Source organism: Anomaloglossus baeobatrachus, chromosome 3 (assembly GCF_048569485.1).
Source record: "Anomaloglossus baeobatrachus isolate aAnoBae1 chromosome 3, aAnoBae1.hap1, whole genome shotgun sequence".
NCBI lineage: Eukaryota > Metazoa > Chordata > Amphibia > Anura > Aromobatidae > Anomaloglossus > Anomaloglossus baeobatrachus.
Window position 1 is genome coordinate 502,052,516 of NC_134355.1, and position 18,605 is coordinate 502,071,120.

At 43.3% G+C, this 18,605-nt stretch overlaps 1 protein-coding gene across 1 annotated transcript; it reads right to left on the reverse strand.

The window, feature by feature from the left end:
* Positions 1-376: 376 nt before the first annotated feature.
* Positions 377-16,454, reverse strand: LOC142296718 (uncharacterized). Its single transcript, XM_075340662.1, has 2 exons — positions 15,890-16,454; positions 377-1,610 (listed from the first exon to the last, which is right to left on the reverse strand). The coding sequence occupies exons 1-2, from the start codon at positions 16,452-16,454 to the stop codon at positions 724-726; spliced, it is 1,452 nt and encodes a 483-aa protein (XP_075196777.1). The 3' UTR covers positions 377-723.
* Positions 16,455-18,605: the final 2,151 nt, after the last annotated feature.

The following is an 18,605-nucleotide window of genomic DNA, read 5'->3' on the forward strand; positions in this document are numbered from 1 at the left end:
AAGCCTCGCCATTGCAAGTCAATGGGTGCAATAAAAAAAAGGCACGACATATGGACTATATGCCATCCGCTTTTTACGAATATATTAACATTCTGTAGCAAAGAACACTGTAAATGGTCCGTTAAATGATTGTACTGTAGAATAATAGAATAAAAAAACGCATTGCATACACATGTCACTCGGATGCTAAGCGAGAAAATATGCACACTCGCATGGCATATGGAATACCACATGGATTTCCCTCGCCCCACTTTTCTGGGGAATCGGAGTGATTTTATATACACAGATGTGAGCGAACCCTTAGAAAAGTTTTCACACTTTGTGTTTTATGCATAAATTCACAGCCTTAATTGTATTACCTGTTTTAATTGCCTAGTCACAGGTCTATATTACAGTATGCCTATATTTATCAACTTTAATCATATAATTATGTCAGTTTTGCATTTTGAGTATCAATATTTAACATAATTATACTGAAAATTAGATAAACAAATTGGTGCATTTATCTAGATTTACACAATTTCATGCTCAAAATCTGGGAAAAGTAAGCATGACTTGTCTGATGATGACAGGGTCAAGCTGACCCATAAGAATTCAGAAAATGACAGTCCTGGAAATATTTTTCATTTCTTTACTCTTCAGAAGTGGTAAAAAGAATTCCATTATTTAATAATTCAAATGTAAAATGCTGAAGCACAGCATTCAATCTCTTAAATTATAGCCCTAATCTTCTAGAGAATACAGTATAAATCCTGTGAAGAGTGAGTCGGATTCATCAGAAATCAATTCATTTTGGGCACTAGTTAAAACCTGAAGCCAAATCTCATCATCTTCTCTAAGATGTAGCAGAACTGATCCAGAGGTTTGACAAATGGTTTGCTCGCATTGCCTGGCTTGTGTCTGTATGACAATCCTACCATTGTGCATCAAGCCAATCTTAAGAGATGAATGTGGCAAACTTATATGATATGTGAAAAAGTACACACCTTCAATGTTGGCTACAAATATACCTGTGGTTACACTGTATGGCTTATTTTCATTAATGAAAATCTTATCAAATCTTATTGGATGTCCGGGTGAAAAAACATTTCTTTGTCCCCGGACACCTACAGAAAATGCAATGTTCTCATGGTCAGACTGAGCTCCTTTCTGCCCTTTATCTCCTTTCCTTCCTGGTATTCCTGCAGGTCCACGGAAGCCTGTTGGTCCCATAGGTCCCAGCATTCCTCTATCACCTTTTAGTCCAGCAGAGCCTTTAGGTCCAAAAACTCCTTGTGGTCCAATATCTCCTGGAACTCCAGGTACTCCATCTATACCATTTAGTCCTTTTTCACCAGGATCTCCCTTAGGTCCCATATCACCTTTTATGCCTTTATTACCAGGTTCACCTTTGGTACTTTGAAATTCTATAGCACCCTCATTCCCCAGAACTCCCTGATCTCTTTCACCTTTTTCACAGAGAGCACAACTGGATCCTGGTTCACCTTTTGGTCCAAGGTCCCCTTTATCACCTTTTGTTCCAGTTTCTCCTTTGGACCCTGAAAAACCCTTTTTTCCCTTAATACCTTCCAATCCTTGAGGTCCTCGTTTACCAACTTTCCCAGGTTCACCTAAAGGATGTAAAAATATGTCATTAATGGGTTTTTAAGACTTTAACAATGTTATTTAAAAAGATTGTTGTGGTGGATTATACTTATACTAAAGAATAGTGCGGTGATTTCCAATCTGTATCGTCCAGTTGCTGATAAACACCCAGCATGCTCTAATAGCCTACAAATGTCAGGCCATGCGGGGAGTTGTAATTTTGCAACAACATTTAATAAAATAAAAGGACAAATAAAATAAAACCTGTATTTACTTAACCCACCTATTAAATGACTTCACCAATAGATATTTTCTAAAACCCTATATACATATCTTTATTGTATCTGATAGTAAATTTTTCTCATTAAACATCAGCCATCTTAATATCTCCAAAATAAATTAACTACATTATTTCAGCATGGTTTTATTGTTATTGTATTTATAATATGCACATACTTAAACATGACCTTTAACTACCTTAAAGGGAACCAAACATCAGGATCTTCGTGTATAAGGTGCAGCCAGTGCAGTACTGGCACTATCAGGCACAGTGTTTGCATACCATTAGTGGGCAGCTCGGGTGTTTAGTCAGTGAAATCCAACTTTATAAAGTTGTAAAATTCGTGCACTTTTTGATTGACGTGTGCAACTCTCTCCTAATGTCCGGGCGTGTTATGCACTTGTATCCCCTCCCCCTGCCGCCTGTTCCTCCCTCTCTCCTAATGTCTGGGCGTGTTATGCACTTGTATCCCCGTCCCGTCGCCGCCTGTTCCTCCCTCTCAATGGCTGTATGTAAATTTCTCTCTTCAGAAACATGGCGCCGGAGTTGGCACCTGCGCATAGCGCTTAAATCTGGCGCCATGTTTCTGAAGCCCGCTGTACTTAGTATTTTGCAGGAGAGGCCGGCGCATGCGCCCTCACTTCTTCAAATCCCGTTGTGACCGCAGGAGCGCGCGTGGTCACAACAGGACTGCAGAACAGCTGATGAGAGGACGTGATTACCTGCAGCTAATCACGTCCTCTCATCAGCTGTTCTGCGGTCACAACGGGATCTGAAGAAGCAAGGGCGCATGCGCAGCGGGCTTCAGAAACATGGCGCCGGAGATAACCGCTATGCGCAGGTGCCAACTCCGGCGCCATGTTTCTGAAGAGAGAAATTTACATACAGTCAGTGAGAGGGAGGAACAGGCGGCGGGGGGGGGATACAAGTGCATAACACGTGTCGCGGGCGGGGAGGAGGGTGTCAGCACCGTGCTCACCCCTCTGCTCGGGTCCGGCTGCTGCTGCTCAGTGGTGGCTCGAGCGGTGGGCCGGATCCCGGGGGTTCTCGAGCGGCACTCCTCGCCCGTGAGTGAAAGGGGATTGGGTGTTGGGATAAAGTCTATTGTCCGTGACGCCACCCACGGTTGTGGTGATTTAATAGCACCACCGCTGCTCGGTGTGGGGATCCCGGGAGTGATGGTGTGAAGCAGCAAGTTGTTGTGTTGCCCCTCCGTGGGTAGGGGTTGGTGATCCCGGGGCCCAGTGATGAGGTGGGAGATGCAGGGCTTGGTGGGCGCAGGGACATGGGGGCAGCGCTGTGCCTTGCGGCACTGTGGTACTCACTCAGCCTGAGACGTTGACACAGTTCTCGGTAAAACACACGGCTGAAAAGACGGTTCCCACGGACGGCTGCACTTGCTTTCCCCAGTAGGTGACGGTGATGTCCCTTTTCCTGCACCTGATATTGTTGATGGTCTCGATGGGTTCCCACCGGTAACCCGCTCCCCGGCTTCAAGCTGGACCGGAGGAGCTCTACTCTTTGCCCGCAGGCGCTGGCCCTTAGAAACTGGTGCCCTGGCGGTGGCGGTGTCTCTACTGTAATGGTTGGGCTGTTGCCTTCAATCGGGACTTGGTTGTTGGGGGATCTACGTCCCCTTCACTGACGGATTTGACAAATTATGGTGACTCCTAGCCTTGCCGGGGTCCGAGAGGCCCCTGCCCTGGTGCTGACTGTCCTTTGACACTGCTCCAGACCGCCGGGCCACCACCCATCCGCGGTCCTTCCAGGAACATCCAAACGGTCACCCCTCCGGACAATCACCGCCGTTGCTGACCTTGCTGACTCTGTCCTGCACACAGCTGGACCCACTTCAGGCTTTCTTACTGTCACCGCTCTTACTTTTCTCCTTTTCCACTTTACTTCCTTCACTTCACTACTTTCACTTCCCTAACTCATCTTAGCTGTTTACTCCTTTCTGTCCCTAGCTGGACTTCACTCAAGCCCTGCCTGGGCTAAACTTCCACTCCTTCCACTTCCTCCTCCAAACTCTATCTGCTTGTTTACTCCTCACTCTAGCTCTTCCCTGAGCTGACTGCCTGGTTCTTCCCGCCTCCAGGGCTGTGAACTCCTCGGTGGGCGGAGCCAACCACCTGGCCCACCCCCTGGTGTGGACATCAGCCTCTGGAGGAAGGCAACAAGGATTTTGGGTTAGCTTTGGTGTTCCTAACTGGGGTGTAGGGTGTGGTGGTGCAATGACCTGTGACCCCTGGCTTGCCCAGGGCGTCACACACGCCCGGACATTAGGAGAGAGGTGCACAAGTCAATCAAAAAGTGCATGAATTTTCAAACTTTATAAAGTTGGATTTCACTGACTAAACACCCGAGCTGCACCCTAATGGTATGTACACAATATGCCTCCTAGTGCCAGTACTGCACTGACTGCACCTATACATGAAAATCCTGATGTTTGGTTCCCTTTAAGCATGTTAAACTGGCCACCTAATAAATTAGAGGCTTAAGACCTTATAAAAACATAATCTTTATTTTCTAATTCCTCTTCTATATTGTAGAGAAATTAGCTTGTAAACTTTAGATTATAATTTATATCATAGTTCATGTGGGTGTGAAGATTTGTCTTTCTAGACATGTACTTCTTCTCCTGCAGGCAGTGTCATACAGGGGAGAAAAGAGCACAACATCCTCTGCTCATTGATCTCTACAGCAACTATATATAGCAATGTTGATCTATATATCATTCTAAACACTTTCAAATCTCCTCACACAGCAGTCAGTGTGGGAGAAAGTCAAAATTGACAGCACTGTAAGATGAGATCTGAAAGGCTTTTTAATAATAAATTCAACATAATTCAAACTCCAATAACACAGTAGAATTTTAACATAAATTAATACCTAAATTTTATAATGTAATATGGCTACAACAAAAATAGGAATTAAAAAGTAATAAATACCATTTAGTCAGTTTTGCAGCTGTGCAGCTATTCTATGATGTGGAATCTATATAAAAGATCAAACTGGTAAAAGGTCCACTTTAATGTTTAATTCCTTTTATGTCTAGAATTTGCCTTTCCACAACCTCGGAAAAAATCATGCATTCCTCACTATTTATGTAGGTTTTTAATAGATTTATTTTTGCCCAAATATTTCATAATTCTTAAAAAAAATGTATGTTTTTTTGTACAGTTAGATACAGCTGGAAATGGAAGAATTGATTCACAGGAATATTGCACACCCCCCTTTTCTTCTGTTCTTCCATAATATTTCTTGGTGGGTCATTTGGATTGATCCCAGTTACCCACTGCAGTGCCCTTTTTTTCCTTTTATTTCTTGATTCACAGGAATACAGTACATCAACAATGTCAGTAATCTGTAACCAGTGAACAGAAGTTCTGCAAATCTCCTTACCGCCCGACATTCCAGGATTTTCTATTGATCATCTGTGACGCCCTGGGCAAGCCAGGGGTCACAGGTCATCACACCACCACACCCTACACCCCAGTTAGGAACACCAAAGCTAACCCAAAATCCTTGTTGCCTTCCTCCAGAGGCTGATGTTCACACCAGGGGGTGGGCCAGGCGGTTGGCTCCGCCCACCGAGGAGTTCACAGCTCTGGAGGCGGGAAGAACCAGGCAGTCAGCTGAGGGGAGAGCTTGAGTGAGGAGTAAACAGGCAGTTAAGCAAGGGAAGTGAAGGAGTAAACATGAGTTGAGTTAAGGAAGTGAAGTGGTAGAGGAGCAAAGGAGAAAACTGGAGAAAAGGAGTAAAAGTGAGAGTAGAAAAGCCTGAAGTTGGTCCAGCTGTGTGCAGGACAGAGTCAGCAAGGTCAGCAACGGCGGTGATTGTCCGGAGAGGTGACTGTTTGGAAGTTCCTGGAAGGACCGCGGACGGGTGGTGGCCCGGCGGTCTGGAGCAGTGTACAGAGGACAGCCAGCACCAGGGCAGGGGCCTCTCGGACCCCGGCAAGGCTAGGAGTCGCCATAATTTGCCAAATCCATCAGTGAAGGGGACGTCGATCCCCCAACAACCAAGTCCCGATTGAAGGCAACAGCCCAACCATTACAGTAGAGACACCGCCACCGCCAGGGCACCAGTTTCTAGGGGCCAGCGCCTGCGGACAAAGAGTAGAGCTCCTCCGGTCCAGCTTGAAGCCGGGGAGCGGGTTACCGGTGGGAACCCATCGAGACCATCAACAACATTAGGTGCAGGAAAAGGGACATCACCGTCACCTACTGGGGAAAGCAAGTGCAGCCGTCCGTGGGAACCGTCTTTCCAGCCGTGTGTTTTACCGAGAACTGTGTCAACGTCTCAGGCTGAGTGAGTACCACAGTGCCGCAAGGCACAGCGCTGCCCCCGCGTCCCTGCGCCCACCAGGCCCTGCATCTCCCAACTCATCACTGGGCCCCGGGATCACCAACCCCTACCCACGGAGGGGCAACACAACAACTTGCTGCTTCACACCATCACTCCCGGGATCCCCACACCGAGCAGCGGTGGTGCTATTAAATCACCACAACCGTGGGTGGCGTCACGGACAATAGACAATATCCCAACAACCCAATCCCCCTTTCACTCACGGGCGAGGAGCGCCGCTCGAGAACCCCCGGGATCCGGCCCACCACTCGAGCCACCACTGAGCAGCAGCAGCAGCCGGACCCGAGCAGAGGGGTGAGCGCAGTGCTGACACCCTCCTCCCCGCCCGCGACACATCCAGGCTGGAATGAGGTCATAATTGAGGTGTGATGAACACAAAATGCCCAGATAATGAAAAGGGAGTTAGCAATATTAAGAGGTAAGGAAATTCTCAGGGCTCCTACACATCGGTCTCAGATTGCTAGCTTGGCCTATGGACGAGAGTCCTGCAAATCAATTCTTCCATGTCTATATACCATCTTAAAAGGTGGTTCATCCATATTTTATATTGTCTAGTTCGATATTCTATTGAGAAACAATGTTTCTCTCAAATACCTTGTGTTAGCAATATGGCCTGTGAGAGACGCTTTTGCAGACCACTGTTCCCCGCTCCGGTGATGTCACGTCAAGTTCTGCACACGTCACATCCGTGCGGCCGGCTGCAATCTTCCTGACTCACTGAGCTGTGAGCGGTGTTTCACCGCTTGTCACAGCCCATCTGCTCCCTGCTCCCTCCTCCCTCCTCGTCCTCCCTGAGAACAGAGATAGCCTAGGGTCCTCTAGTGTGAGGGACATTATAGGAGCCCCTGTTCCTCGCTTTCCCATAGTCATATCATTACACCCAGTTTCCAAAGAGAGAAGCATGCTCTGCTTCAGTATGTCACAGTATATGTTGGCATTTAGGGTTTCCTCAATGACCTGGAGCTCCCCACTGCCGGCAGCACTCATGTAGCCTCAAATCATGACACTCCCACCACCATACTGCACTGTAAGCAAGACACACTTATCTTTGTACTCCTCACCTGGTTATCACCACACACACTTGACACCATCTGAACTAAATAAATTTTATCTCAGTTTCATCAGACCACAGGACATGGTTCCAGTAATCCATGTCCTTAGTCTGCTTGTCTTCAGCAAACTGTTTGTAGGCTTTTTTGTGCATCATCTTTAGAAAACGTTTCCTTCTGGGACACAGTCTTGCAAACTAATTTGATGCAGTGTGCGGTGTATGGTCTGAGTACTGACAGGCTGACCCCTTACCTCACCCCTTTAACCTCTGCAGCAAATCTGGCAGCATTCATATGTATAGTTTGAAAAGACAACCTCTGTATATGATGCTCAGCATGGGCACTCAACTTCTTTGGTCGACTATGGCAAGGACAGGGCGAGGCCTGTTCTGAGTGGAATCTGTCTTGTTTAACTGCTGTATGGTCTTGGCCACCATGCTGCAGCTCAGTTTCAGGGTGTTGGCAATCTTCTTATAGCTTTGACCATCTTAATGTAGAGCAACAAATTATTTTTTTCAGATCCTCAGAGAATTCTTTGCCATGAGGTGCCATGTTGACCTTACAGTGACCATTTTAAGAGTGATATCACCAAATTCAACACACCTGCTCCCCATTCACACCTCAAACCTTGTAACACTATGGAGTCACATGAAAACATAGAGGGAAAATATGTAATTGGGTACAATGTGGCCATTTTCAACATGACACCAACATTGTTCAAGTACCGTAATAGAGTAAGAAGCAAAAGCTCCGTCCTCTACCACTGTCCATCTGCGAAGCGGCAGACCGCTATAGGCTTATGGCTCACGAGATGTCAGCATGCTCATGCAGGCAGCACAATGACATCATTGCATCGTGTCACTTCTGCAGGCCCACCATAGAAGAGCAGACAGAGGCTACATACCAGGAAACAGGATTAGGTAAGCATTATTTTTAGGGGTTTCTTTATAACTGATTGTTTTTATTTTTTGATATTATACATTTGTGGGGCCATCATACTATATAGGAAGAATGGGAGGCCATAATAAAGTATTTATGAGGTTATGGGGGCAATCATACTATATATAGGAGAAAGTGGGGGCTATAATAAAGTATGCAAGAGGTTGTGAGGGACATCATAATGTATGAAGGGAGCTGTTTGGAGCTATTAACCTCTTCATGACCTTTAACGTACAGTTATGTAAGAACTTGTATCTCTGCCTTTGATGTGAGCTCACACACCAGCCAGCATCTTTCCACACACACAGTGGCTGATTAATGGACGATTATGTGCCTCTTAACAGCTGCACCTGGACTAGAGATTCACCAGTGGCTGTTAACCATTTAAATACTGCTAGCAATCTTTGACAGCAGCATTTAGCACGCCCCGGCAAAAGGGCGCATCATTTCCTGCTTTTACTGCTCCCATCTGCGCCCTCGTGATGTGATTGCTGGGCATCAATGAGTTGTCTGTGTCTGTCGTTATTAGTCTCCTGTGGACACCGGCCCATGGCTGGCGTTCATAGGAGATTGTTTTTTCTGCTATTCATAGCAGTGCTGATGCACTGCTATATGTGTCACAGGCAATCAGACGATCACAGCTTCAAGTCACCTAGGGTATCTATTGCAATAAAAAAATGGGAAAAAGGTCTTTAAAAATCTGAAAAAACAAAAACAAAAACACAATAGTTAAAATCAAGAAGAATTACGTCTTTTTTGTCCACTGCAACGTTGCAACAAAATGTGATCAAAATATCATACAGTGGAGAAAATAAGTGTTTGATGTTTGAACTGCTGATTTTGAAAGTTTTTCCACCAACAAAGAATGGAGAGGTCTGTAATTTTCATCGTAGGTGCAATTTAACTGTGACAGAAAGAAAAAAAATCCAGAAAATTACATTATTCGGTTAAATAATTAATTTTCATTTTATTGTATCAAATAAGTATTTGATCACCTACAAACCAGCATAAAATTTGGCTCCCACAGACCTGTCCTTTTTTCCTTAAGAAACCCTTCTAGGCTGCGTTCACTACCTTTATTATTGCACCTGTTTGAGCTCATTACCTGTGTAAAAGACATCTGTACACACATGCGATCAATCACACTCCAACCTCTCCACCATGGCCAAGACCAAAGAGCTGTCTAAGGACACGAGGGACAAAATTGTAGACTGCACAAGGCTGGGATGGGGTACAGAACAATAGGCAAACAGCTTGGTGAGAAGGCAACAACTGTTGGTGCAACTATTAGAAAATGGAAGATGACTGTCAATCTTACTCGGTCTGGGACTCAATGCAAGATCTTGCCTCGTGGGGTAAGAATGATTCTAAGAAAGGTCAGGAATCAGGCCAGAAATACACAAGAGGATCTGATCAATGACCTAAAAAGAGAGCTGGGACCACTGTCTCTAAGATTAATATTAGTGATACATTACACCATCATAGTTTAAAATCTTACAGAGTACACAAGGTTCCCCTGATCACCACATATCCTGGTCTGATTGAAATTCAGCAATGACCATCTGGATGATCCAGAGGAGGCATGGGAGAAGATCATGTGGTCATATGAGACCAAAATAGAATTTTTTGGTATCAAGTCCACTCGCTGTGTTTAGAGGAAGAAGAAGGACAACCCCAAGAACACTGTTCCAACCGTGAAGCATAGGGGTGGAAAAATCATACTCTGTGGGTGCTTTTTTGCAAAAGGGACAGGATGGCTGTACCATATTGAAGAGAAGATGGATGGGGTCATGTATCGCAAGATTTTGGGACAACAACCTCCTTCCCTAAGTAAGAGTGTGCCGCCCCGTGCCAGCAGCTGCTTGCTGCTCTGGCCCAGTCCTTTTGGTGGGTGGCTCGAGGGTCTCCAGACCCAGGGGTCTCGCGGACATGCTGAATAAAAGGGGGGGACATAGATATACGGGCTAGGCCATATTAAGTTTGTTGACGCCACCCACGTTGTGTGGTGAGGTGGGACACCACCGCTGCTGTTATGGGGCACCCGCGGGGAGATGTAGTGGCAGCTGGATGTTAACCACTCCGTGGGTAGGGATGATTGCCCTGGGACTCAGTGTCTTTGTGCAGGGTGTAACGATGACAAGTGCCATTGCGCCCCGGACATGCAGGGGGAGATTTGGTTACTCCCAATAAATGAATCACACGAGTCTTTTGGTAAACCAAGGTGCTGGTGGCCGGTTGTCGCGGCCAGTTGCATTCTGGTTCCCCACCCAGGCTGGTGGTCACTGTCCTTTTCCTCTGCACTAGTTTGTGTATGGTGGACTTCCTAGTCTGAAACTCAGGAGTCCGCTCCCGGCTGGATGTTGCCAAAGGAGCCCGTGCCCACAGACGCTGGCCCATGGGATCTATGGGCCTTGGCGGTGACCTCCTATCCCTATCAGTGGGCCGTTGTCTTCTATGAGGGACTTTGGGTGTGACAGGACCTCTAGTCCTGGCCTCAATTGGTTAATTAACCAGGCCGCTGGTTTCCGGTCCTGAAGTACCCCCTCTGTGCTATGGATTCCGGATCGGTTCCCCGCGTCGGTAACGGCGGGCTACAACCCTGTCCCAGTCCACCTCGGTTCTGCCGAGCTGTCTTCCTGTCTCCAGCCGATGGAGACCACCATCTGCCTTCTAGCCAAGGCACCAGGGCTCCAACCCTGGTACCGTTCAACTTGAACCTCTTCTGCTGGAGCTACTCCTAGCTCCAGCCCACACTCCTTTCAACTTGAACTTCAGACTAATCTGCTTGTTTTCCCGGCCTGAGCTGTCTAGACCCTAGGGTTTTGCGTGTCCAACCACCTGGTCCCGCCCACTGGTATGCCTATCTTTCCCTAAGGGGGGGGTGACTAGGGTTTCAGGTTGGCTGTGTGTTACCTGAGTGAGGGAAGGGTGTTATACGGGGGCTTATCTGTGACTACCTGGTTTTCGCCAGGGCATCACAAGAGCATTGAATATGGGTCAGGGCTGGGTCTTCCAGCATGATAATGACCCAAAGCACACAGCCAGGGCAACTAAGGAGTGGTTCCATAATTTCAAGGTCATGGAGTAGTCTACAGACCTGAACCCAATAGAAAATATTTGGAGGGAGGTGAAACTCAATGTTGCCCAGTGACAGCCCCAAAACCTGTAAGTTCTGGAGAAGATCTGTGTGGAGGAGTGGGCTAAATTCCCTGCTGCAGTGTGTGAAAACTTGGTCAAGAACTACAGGAAATGTCTGATTTCTGTAATTGCAAACAAGGGTTTCTGTACCAAATATTAAGTTCTGTTTTTCTATTGTATCGAATACTTATTTCATGCAATAAAATGCAAATTCCTTATTTAAGAATAATAAAATGTGATTTTGAGAATTTTTTTTTATTGTGTCTGTCACAGCTGAAGTGTACCAATGATAAAAATTACAGACCTCTCCATTATTATAGGTGGGCAAATGTGTGGCAGTGTATCAAATACTTATTTTCCCCACGATATTTACCCCAAAATGCTGTCAGTTCAATCATCAACTCAGGGTGTAAAAAATAATCCCTCACACAGCCCCATATCCCCAAACATTAAAATGTTACAGGACACAAGGAATTTTTTTTTTTTTTACAAATTTGCAAAAAAAAATTTCACCACTCAGAAGAAAAAAAACTATACAGGTTTGGTATCTGCGTAATCATAATGGCCAAGAGAATCATTTTTACCATATAATGAACATGGTAAATGAAAAAAACCAAATGTGGACTTTCCAGTGCACCACATGATAAAATGAATGGTGTCATTCTAAAGTACAACTCATCTGGCAAAAAATAAGCCCTCATGCAGCTATGTGGATGAAAAAATAAAAAAGTTATGGCTCTTGGAATTAGGGGAGGAAAAAATAGGATACAGGATATAGGAGTATAAGAGATTGTGGGGGCCAAAATAAAGTCTATATAGAGCTCTGTGGGGACAATTATACAATATATAGGGAATTGTAGTGACCATGAGACAGTATATAGGGAGCTGTAGAGACCAAACAAAACTAAAGAAAAAAATCTCAAGAACACAAATGTATATCAAAACAGGTGAATACACAAAACATACTGTACATAACTATATGTTCTGTATGTTTTGAGTATTCACCTGTTTTTAATGTACATTAGAATAAAATTTGTGTTTTGGGGTTTTTTCTTTTCATTTTTTTATTAAGTCATTATTACCCCTTTATTATTGTTTTGGTTTAGCTGCATGGACCACCATACTGTATATAGGGTGCTGTGGGTCCATCAAACAGTGTTTATGGAACTGTAGGCAGCTGTGAGACCCAATATACAGGATATGGAGCTGTAGAAACCATCATACTTTATATAGGAAGCTGTAATGACCATCATACTATATATAGGGAACTATAGGGACCATCATGCAGTGTTTTGGGAGCTGTGGGGACCATCAAACAGTGTATATGGAGCTGTGGAGACCATCATACAGTATATAGGAAGCTTTAGGGACCATCATACAGTGTAAAGGGAGATATAGGGACCATCATACAGTGTTAAGGGAGATATAGGGACCATCATACAGTGTACAGGGAGATATAGGGAGCATCATACAGTGTACAGGGAGATATAGGGAGCATCATACAGTGTACAGGGAGACATAGGGATAATCATACAGTGTAAAGGGTGATATAGGGACCATCATACAGTGTTAAGGGAGATATAGGGACCATCATACAGTGTACAGGGAGATATAGGGAGCATCATACAGTGTACAGGGAGATATAGGGATAATCATACAGTGTAAAGGGAGATATAGGGACCATCATACAGTGTACAGGGAGATATAGGGATAATCATACAGTGTAAAGGGAGATATAGGGAGCATCATACAGTGTACAGGGAGATATAGGGTCCATCATACAGTGTAAAGGGAGATATAGGGACCATCATACAGTGTACAAGGAGATATAGGGACCATCATACAGTGTAAAGGGAGATATAGGGACCATCATACAGTGTACAGGGAGATATAGGGTCCATCATACAGTGTACAGGGAGATATAGGGTCCATCATACAGTGTACAGGGAGATATCGGGAGCATCATACAGTATCTAGGGAGCTGTAGGGACCATCATACAGTGTACAGGGAGATATAGGGTCCATCATACAGTGTACAGGGAGATATCGGGAGCATCATACAGTATCTAGGGAGCTGTAGGGACCATCATACAGTGTACAGGGAGATATAGGGTCCATCATACAGTGTACAGGGAGATATCAGGAGCATCATACAGTATCTACGGAGCTGTAGGACCATCATACAGTGTACATGTGGCCTGTAGGGGCACTCTAATATTTATTTGATTTAAATTGGTGCATTACTAGTTTTGATTGTGGTTTTCAGGGGGAATTACTGCTGGAGGGTTTTTTTTTGCAGGGGGAATTGTTCCTTAAAGGGGATACACAAGGGTATTTGTTGCTTAAAGAGGGCACTTTGGATTGTAACATTTTCTAGGGAGCATATTGGGTATTAATACTTGTCTTGTCTTGATGTAGGCAGGGTATGGCAGGACAGCCATAGTGGGTGCGTATGCGCCAATTATATCACTTTAATATGCCACCGCTCTGGTCACATGACTGTTGAAAGGTAATTTAAGGTCCTGTAAGGGCAAAGGGAGAGACCACCTGCATGAACAAATGTTGGATTTCAACACGCACAAAGCGCTTCGGGGGTTCCTTGCGGTCCTTTTTGGTGCTGGATCTCTCTGGTATGATTCACTATATGTGATTATTTATATATCTTAGAATTTAATGTAAATGACCTTTGTGTCCATTATAACTATGTGTACATTCCTTGTAGTACATATCTGTACATTCCTTGCAGTACGTTTGTGGGCATTCTTTTTAGCATACACTTTATGCGCTTAGTTTAAGGCCAACACTTTGCTGATCCTGTCATCCTTTCATTAATGTCTGTATTATCAATGTTTTAAATTTGTATATCAATAAAACGTCATTTTTAGCCTTCATACTTCACATTTCCTCTTTGTTTATGATATGATTCCTAGGTAGCACAGAGGGGGCTTTACTACTTTCAAGGGACACGATTATTTTTAGAGTCCCCCTCTATCTTGCGTTAACTATGATTACCCACTATCTTGGGGTAATCATAGTGATGACATCATTATTAGAGTATTAGGGTTACTCTTCTACACTGGAAGAGTAACCAGGATAACGAGTTTGTGCAGGTTGGGAATCAATGAGGACAGCTCCGAAATTGTAAGGAGTCAAATATGTCTTTGTTGTAATCTCTGCAGATGAGTCCTGTCTGGATGAGATTGTTGTGTCGAACCAGATGAAAAAGACTAGAAAAGTAGACAACTCCATCCGAAAGATCGTCAGCTGTAAGTCTCTATATTGTATATATCTGTAATCTGTGTAATATGGTTGGCAGGAATGGTATCCAACAATGTACAGTCACCAAATGGTGTTGATATCAGTCTTTTTAATTGCACTTTTCTCCTTTTTATAGTTTAGTAACAGCCTAATGCATTTCAGCCATTATGTAGTGGTAGGTGTATGCTGGTATTATTGGTCTTTGTATAATGTGTGTTGATTTGTAGAGGTAATGATCATATTATAATATTATGTACGCTCTATGCACTGGTAATGGTAGTGGACATTGTGTAGCGGTATTATTTAGGCTTTGTATAGTAGTAATTTTGGTAATATTGGTCTTTGTATGCTGGGTTTTAGTGTTATCAGCAGTGGTATACTGTAATTATATATGTATACATCTTGTTATAGGTGGCAGGGAGGTCGTATAGGGAGACATGTTTTTGGGGCTTGGGTCCTGATCTTTTAGGACCCTAGCAATGCCCCTGGTACAGATGTAACACTCTTTTGTGTAATTTTATAGGGGTACTCCCATCTCCAAGATCTTATCCCAATATCTAGTAGGTGTAATAATAATATTATCTGATACCTCCAATTAGAAATATAGTATAGTTCTCCGGATATAGCCATTTCTCTTGCCTCATGTGCAGGACATTGCAGCTTAGGTAGCCATGGTTATGAGCATCTAAATAACTGTCACTAAATGAGTGGATGTAACCATGGAAACCTAAGCTGCAATGCCCTGCACATGAGGTAAGAGACACAGCTATATCCGGAAAACTATAAAACATTTCTAATTGGAGGTATTTGCTATTATTATTACACCTACTACATATTTTGATTAGAGCTTGGAGATAGGAATACCGCTTTACGTCTTTGAGTTTGCATCATTTAATCATCTTCTTACTTTTATCAATTAAAAAAGCATCAGATTATCTATCATCTAATTAAAAACCACAGATAACTTAAGAAGTTGCATCAAGTAACAAACTCAGCATTTCCTACATTAGTGTAACTAAGCCCTCGTACATCTGTATTGTACAACCAGTTACCTGGGAAAAAAAAGCCATACGGCTGTGTTTAAGGTTCCTAATTTTAATGTCTGTAGTGTAAATACACCAATGTAAAAGTCTTGTAACCGTCTTCTAGATGTCTCACTGACATATAACCTATAGCAAATTCCCATGTGATCAAATGACTGTAACATACTACTTATCTCTCATGGACTATGGAGGCGTGATACATGATGCCATTAACAGGTAAAATTACCTGGATCCCCTGTGTCACCTTTATCTCCCTTTTGTCCGGCAGGTCCGGGAATATTACAGAAGCACTCTTTTCCTTCTGTACTGTTTCCCATCGGTATTTCCAAGACAGATTCTAACTGTTCATCAAATGGATAGGCTTTGTTAACGTCTAGTAATGGGATTAAGGTGCTATTGTCCCCAGTCTCTTTAGAAGCACTGCCTGCGGCAGGAGTAGTGCTGGCCATGCTGAATACATCCAAAGTAATTGGTTGCTTAGGATCAATACTCGTAGATAGTTCTGGAAGTCGAGTATTGTTCTTCTTTCCATCTGTCACATTGCTTAAAACAGGGGTCGCAGTTGATGTTACAGCATCCTGGGAATTTACTTGAGTCCCACCACCTGTGACAGGATCAGTTTCAATGGTTTCGAGGTCTAGATCAAGAGGAACAGTAAATGTCTGTTTGGCATCTTCCATTTCAGTACCATTCAGGAATTCCATTGTAAAGATTGGGTTAGATGTAAGGCTCAATATGGCAAAGGTTCGCGGAGCCCATAGTAAGACTTGTAGCACGACAAACAGCATCATAGCCTCCAAAAGAGAGAAAGAAAAGTCACTGCAACAAACATTTCCATTCCTAAATGTTTACATATTTAATAGATGCAAAATACTAATCCCAGTCTTTATAGCAAATAGTTCCCTCACCGGTAAATCATTTTAAAGAACACAGATTAAAGTGTTTTAAGTAGAAAAGAAAGATGTAATATGTGTCCACTTACTAAGATATTGAAATATGTTTGTGTGTTTTCTTACAAATAACTTAGCACTTTTTTTTGTGTATTTTTAGATGGGTCTGAAAACCTAGGAAACCTATAGCCATATTATTATTATTATTTATTATTATTATTATTATTATTATTATTATTAATCATAATAAAGGATCACACTGTGTCCCAAGACATTCAGCCAGACTTTGCAGGCTAAAAGGAACCTGTCAGGACGATCTTACTAATCAATCTAATGGTATGGCTATATATGTGACAAATAATCCAATTTAGTAATCCAAGGTGCCAGGGCTGAGAACTCAAGCCCTAGGATTAGTCTGGAAGTACAAGGACAGGTCTCTAGTGGTAAGTGAGCACCACCATGCTCGGGTGCTCGGTACTCATAACCAGTAGTCGGACATTCGGATGGGCACCACTCGAGCACCCGAATATAATGGAAGTCAAGGGGGGACTCAAGCATTTTTCCGGAAGATCTTCCCTCTCCCTCTTTCTTTATCACTACAGGTCTCCAGTACAATTCTAGACTAATTAGTATGTGGCTTCAATGTAAGATTTCTCAGCACTGGCCCATTGGACTAATAAGAGACCATCTTTATTGCTGTTCTATGATCTATACTGGCATACCATTAGTTTTATTAGTAAAATTGTACTGGCCATAGGGCTTAGAATACCATCTTCATAGGTTCGATTAAAGAAAATAAGGTTTAAATAAAACAATTGTCAAGTATCTGATCAGGAAAGTCAGATCTAATCGAGGTCTCCTCCATTCAGTTAACAATATAGAGTACAGCTGCCAAAAGGGATTTTCTCTGTGGAGTACACAGCATGTCAGTACATAGACAGCCCACTGGTTTCTACACATTTGTAATGTAATGGAGCTATGTATGTGATATGAGCCATGAGGATGATCTCGCTTACCATGATTTCTATGTTGGTAGATTACATGGATAGAGATGTATTTGTTTGTTTAATAGGATTATTATGTGCACAACAAAAATTGAATACAATATTGCTTTGACACACAACCATTGGGTGGCCATAAGTAGCATAATCATCTCGTTACAGAATATTGCAAAACTATTATTGTTTTATAGCTGTTAATCTCAAACCACACCTCTTGGGATATGCAATCTGTAATCTGTAACCGGGGGTGGGGGGGGGGGCATAGTGGTTAACACTGTTGCTTTGCAGTGTTGTAGTCCTGGTTTCCAATCGCACCAGGATCAAAAAGCTGCAGCGAAATTGTGTGTCCCCTTCCCCATGTTTGTGAGGATTTTCTTCCAAATTTGTAGACCTACTGATAGGGGATTTAAATTGTGAGACCCAATGGGGACAGTGATGACGATGTTTCTAAAGTGGAGATTAAAAACTTGATAATAGTTGCAGGAGTCCCTGTAATCTATTCCTTCATCTAGCATTGGGTTATACAGTGAACAAACCCTTTAAGTTTCAATATTATCTTTTATTAAGCCAGCTATCATTGTACTATGTCTTTAATGAAGGTCCACACACTGTAGATAGATATCCATTCTAAAAGGCAGAATAATATAAAATACCGGTCAAGTGATTAATTAACGAAAAATATTTTAACTGTATGCCAAAGAATGATCATTATCATAAATCTCCGCTCCACCTAGCTAGACAATTCCTGAGGACCTCCTGATTTATCAGAAAGCTGAGGAATCGCATATTTTATCATCTTATATCATTTCGAGCAGCAGACATTGTGTCTCCCACTGGTAGAAGTAATTCTGGGCTAGAGACAGGATAAACTGACCACAGCAGAAAAGAAAGAGCCGAAAGTCTCATGTGATCAGCGACAAAATCCTTCCCACAAACTATAGATTCAAAGGAGCAATGAAGAACATAGAAAGTGCTGGAATCCAAGAAATCAAATTAATACACAACATGGAGTAGTAAAAACAAGTAAGGACATTTTGTAAAAAAAAAAATA